At 43.3% G+C, this 5,078-nt stretch overlaps 1 protein-coding gene across 1 annotated transcript in view; it reads right to left on the bottom strand.

The window, feature by feature from the left end:
- Window positions 1-1,028: 1,028 nt before the first annotated feature.
- SARC_11599 (hypothetical protein) overlaps window positions 1,029-5,078 on the bottom strand; it is a 5,251-nt gene continuing 1,201 nt past the window's right edge. Inside the window, exons 2-6 of the mRNA XM_014294311.1 lie at window positions 4,585-4,799; window positions 3,554-3,880; window positions 2,629-2,927; window positions 2,133-2,325; window positions 1,029-1,436 (exon numbers count right to left, since the gene is read on the bottom strand). Of these exons, the coding sequence (XP_014149786.1) occupies window positions 1,251-1,436; window positions 2,133-2,325; window positions 2,629-2,927; window positions 3,554-3,880; window positions 4,585-4,799 (1,220 nt within the window). The 3' untranslated portion in view covers window positions 1,029-1,250. The remainder of the gene's footprint in view (window positions 1,437-2,132; window positions 2,326-2,628; window positions 2,928-3,553; window positions 3,881-4,584; window positions 4,800-5,078) is intronic.

The following is a 5,078-nucleotide window of genomic DNA, read 5'->3' as shown; positions in this document are numbered from 1 at the left end:
AGCGTACTCGTAGTCGAAAATGTACGCTATATGGGTCATACTGTCGCCAATATAGTTTTGAGGGCAATACATGTGGAATGGTCAATGAGAATCTTGCATGTATATGTGCGAACAACAGTGCAAATAATAACTCAAACCCTGTTGGCCTTAGTACCGTATGTTTGGAGGCAATTATGCTCGTTCGCATCAGGCATCAGTTCATACAACTTCAATGAACCACGAAATTTCGTGATAATGGGTAGACAGCAACAATGAATATAAACCTAAACCCTTGAAAATATGACCTTACATTAACAATTTATACATTCATTGCCACCCTGGTAACCATTGCCAAACAATTCATACATTCATTGCCCAATTTATACATTCATTGCCATAAAACCAAATACTGACAGCAACTGTATCTATAGAATAGTATCCCATTGCAATTATTCATACGGTCTGGTACTACATATCTATCCTTGGACAATATAGCCACATTGCTACACTCAATCACACATATACAAATGAGGAGATCAATGACCGTGTGCCCTACCACGGAAGGAACAAAAATCGAAACACAACTGAGACTTTTAGCATTAACAAAATCAAGAAAAATACATTTGGGATGTAAATTTGACCTCGTGTAGACTCAGGACGCACTAACATAAGCAGAAATCTCGCGTGATTCTACTAAGCAGTATATACCGTTTTCCACTAGAAACAAAGTCAATGCTTAATTCAAGCACGCTCAACATAGGTATTCAACAAACAAGGTGTACAAAACAACAGACACTGACACGCCGGTTGGTTCGCTATAAATTATAGGTAATAAATTACAATGGTTTGACAGTGATGATAAAATAGCCTATTGCGGCGTATCATGACGATATGTTGGACGACTCGGGAGAAAAAGGCACAAGTTCGGCAAGTTTGAGATTCTAGTTATTAATGTTTATTTCATTAATTCTAATTCTATTTATAGCCTAGAGTTTACGCTATTCTACCTACCTACCCTACCGGCGTATCGTGTAACGTGCGCGCAGTACAGTGTGTACGATCCAGCACAGCACAATTTACAACCCATCCACCCACAACTATAAATAGATTTCTAACATCTATTAAAAGAAGAGTTTACGCTATTCTACCTACTTACCCCACCAGCGTATCCTGTAACGTGCGCGCAGTACAGTGTGTACGATCCAGCACAGCACCATTTACAACCCATCCACCCACGACTATAAATAGATTTCTAACATCTATTAATAGATTTAATACCTCTTGGCAGTAGCGCCCTGGCTTTCCACAGCCTTGGCGAATGACTCGCCGTCTAACCCATTGGCCACCAATGCCTCCAACTCATCTACAGTCAGCTTTGAACACAGCAGTTCCATGTGAGACATGCGCTCCTCCGTCTCGTCCAGACTGGTTCCCTCGGGCATATAGTAGTTGTTCTCCTGCGACGACGAAGATTAGATTTCAGATTAGGACGGTGTATACGTGGATAGAGAGTCAATACTCTCGATTATCTGCCAAGAAGCGAAATTCCGCCGGGAAAAACTGACACAGCAAAGCTGTACGTAGACTACAAAAGAGCGAGCACCTATGTATATATGTATACGCTTACTTATGATATGGCCAACCGATAACAGGGTAGCTCAGATATGCATCTAAAATTTTCAGTTATAAAACTGAGAAACCACAGCAAAAGTTGTTCTTCATTGCCTCCGTATCGACGCGTAAACAACATAGAAAATCCTCACATCACTAGGAAGAGATAGGATAGTCCGAACACAGAAGAAAGTGGTGCTACCTGTATCGTGACCTTCCTGGAACCGCCACTACACCGGATGAGATCGTAGCCCCAAGAGGAACACAATTAAAAACATATTTATATATATATAGACACTCTCGCGCTTTTGGGGCAACAACCCGTTCCAGAATAGTTGAAGATGCAACTAAAACGTGGCAGGTGGATGCGACACCACGCTCACCGCCCAACTATTGCGCTGTTGAACCAAATAGAACACTCGCCTATATACACTGGTACATACAAATATAAAGACATTATTGGCATCGCCAGATACTTTTTTTTCCACAGGTAGTTGCATAGACAAGCATTGCAACAAATAAATCGTGATACTAGAACGCACCTTGCACGCTTTCCTCACGGCCTGACGGGCCTTCTTAATCTTGTTCTTGGCGGCTTCCTTAGATTTCTTCTTGTCGCCAGCGGCAGACTTGGCAGCCTCCGCTTCTTTAGCCGCTTGTATATCGGCAGCCTCCTTCGCGATACGCGCTTCCTCCTTCTCCTTGGCTAGTTGAGCAGCCTTGGCATTGGCACCCCTGGTTTTATGGAAACCGGTATGGGCGTATAATATGAGTACATAATCATATATTTACAAGTGAATTGTGCGGATGAACATCACGAGTACGGTGGAATATCCCATGTTGGGAAGAAGATAATATTAATAATAGAACGCTTTAAGCTTATTCTACACATACAGAAATCCCAAGATATCTGCTGTCTGTAAACACAAAACCACCAGCTGCGCCAATCATACACAAGTCCAAACATACATATAATATATATATCACACAAACACTTGTTCGTCTCAGTACGTCCAAACATATATCCAACGCACATACTTGTTCTTCTCAGCCTTCTCCTTGGCCTTGATCTCCGCCAGGCGCGGGTCACTGTGGAAGATGGCGTCCACCAGCTTGGTCATGCGCTGGTTGTCCTCCTTCTTAGCCTTTTTTCGGGCGGCTACGTTCTTCTTATCTCTGTAGCGTCTCTCATCTCGACTGATATCGGCCGATGACACATCCTCCTTATCGTTCCAGCTGAACTCGCGCCAGCTATCAAAGTCGTACCAGAAGTTATAGAACGCCTCCACCTCCGCGCGAGTGGCCTCCACTAGGCCTAGACCGGGAACCGGTTGTTTCTGTACCATAAGTATAACACAAAAGATAAGGTTGCATGAGAAATCGACACCCGTTTCAGGAACGATCAGGCTGGGAGTGCTGACTAAAAAAGCTTCGTATTTTAGTGGCGTGCTGAAAATACATGCAGAGCTTGCGGTGCGGGGATGTTTGCACGCATTGCTATATAATACCGAACTTCTTCCAAGTGTAACAGTTCCACATAGGTACTACACATTGTAAGGTGAAGAACTGTACGACGGAAGCTCGCAAACAAATACGTATAGACTTCAGCTGGACAGCTCATATATACATTCTAATGTTATCAGTTATGAAACTGAGAAACCACAGCAAAAGTTGTTAATCATCGCCCGTCCAGACCAGTACATATGGCGCCAGCACAATCTATTTACACAACAGGGTACACACGTCCAGATCCATTCGATGCACCGTGTACAGCTAGATATTCAGGCGTACAAGCAAGGCAGAGACGCATCACAAATTTACACCAATGAATCCCCTAAGAAGGTTCTGGTGGTATCTGAGTGTCCCTTCGACTACATCCACCTCTTACATAGACACGTGAATATACATGGTCTGCAACTCTACTTCATACATAAGCGACACGCATACATACATGAATACATACCGTTGAGAATCGGGAGTTGTCCTCCACCACCTTCGAGTATCGCTTAATAAACTCTTTGGCGCTCAGACCCTTCTTCTGCGCGGGGAAACTATCGTCAAAGGTTGGGTCCACACTATCCCACGCACGCCTGCGCGCCGGTGCAGTGAGCGTATCGTACGCCAGCTTGATACCCTTGAAGATCGCGTCATCGTCCATTCCGTTGGTCAAGCGTGCCTTCTTATCGGGGTGGTGAGCGAGGCAGGCCTTGCGGTATGCCTGTTTGATCTGCTCGTCATTGGCCTTGTAACGCAGACGGCCCAGACCGAGGATCTTGTACTGATCGTTCTCCTGTGGGACGGAGTTGAGAGTTGTATGTGTGGGTGAGATTTGATGGGGGATGTGGGGTGTGTGCAGCTATATGAAATTGTATACGTATTTCGCTGAATGGGCACGTAAGAGATGCCTGTATGCGCGGTTGGAAGTATCGGCTATAATCGTAGACTACTGCTTGTAACAAGACCGGATACAATGCACTCGTCGTTCACCAGTCAATACCAAATATGGGATATATACACAGGTATGCTGGTACGAGCATATGCCACGAGTTTGGCCGAAGACAATTAAAAGAACGACGAAAAAGCAGGGTAGCTCAGAAAAAGCATCTAAAATTGTCAGTTATATAACTGAGAAACCACAGCAAAAATTAATCATCATTGCCCCCTGTCCTTTTATTCTGAGCTATACATTTCCATTTCCATTTACATCTACATTTATGTGTATATATATATATATATTAATATAGAAATAATGTATCTATATGCCTTCATCGAAAGAAAATGATTCATACAACAAACCGCACACGCACATCAGACATACTACTGAAACACATGTATAGACATCAATATCATAGGTACTTCCGAATGGTCTGTACTGTCTTAGAAATTCCCACCCCACTAGATCGACAGAGATATATAAATTAAATATATCAAAAAATATATGTATATATAGTATAGAAATATCGTTGCATGCTGCGAATATATATAGACACATACCTTCCAGTCCGCCGGGTCAATGCCCTTGAAATCGTTACCATCCACATCATCAATCATCTCATCTTCACCCTCACTTTCTGCACCCAACTCAGCCTCGGCCAAATGCGCCGCTAGCGCTTCCTCTTCGTCCTGAGACAGTGTGCGACCACGGCGTCTACGGTTGGCATACGCCTCATACCATCGACCAGCGGGTTCGATAGTGGCATCCTTACACTCTGACGACAAGAGAGGTGCAAATATAATGAATTAGTTATACATCACCCGTAGTAATATAAATACGAGCAAAAGCTAATAAATTATTAAGACACAATGTACGCCGATCGATTTACATTCCCGGTATAAATACAGTCAATCGAAAAGTCTCCTGGACAGCTCTCATTTGCAATGTCAAATCAGCTATAGAACTGAGAATTCTCAACAAAATCAATTAACCATAGGCCGACCAGGGACTGAATACCCTGGAAGAAACTATGTACATATGTACATTTGGAAAT

The sequence above is a fragment of the Sphaeroforma arctica genome (assembly GCF_001186125.1).
Source record: "Sphaeroforma arctica JP610 unplaced genomic scaffold supercont1.1775, whole genome shotgun sequence".
Lineage (NCBI taxonomy): Eukaryota > Ichthyosporea > Ichthyophonida > Sphaeroforma > Sphaeroforma arctica.
This window is presented reverse-complemented; position numbering and strand designations above follow the sequence as displayed.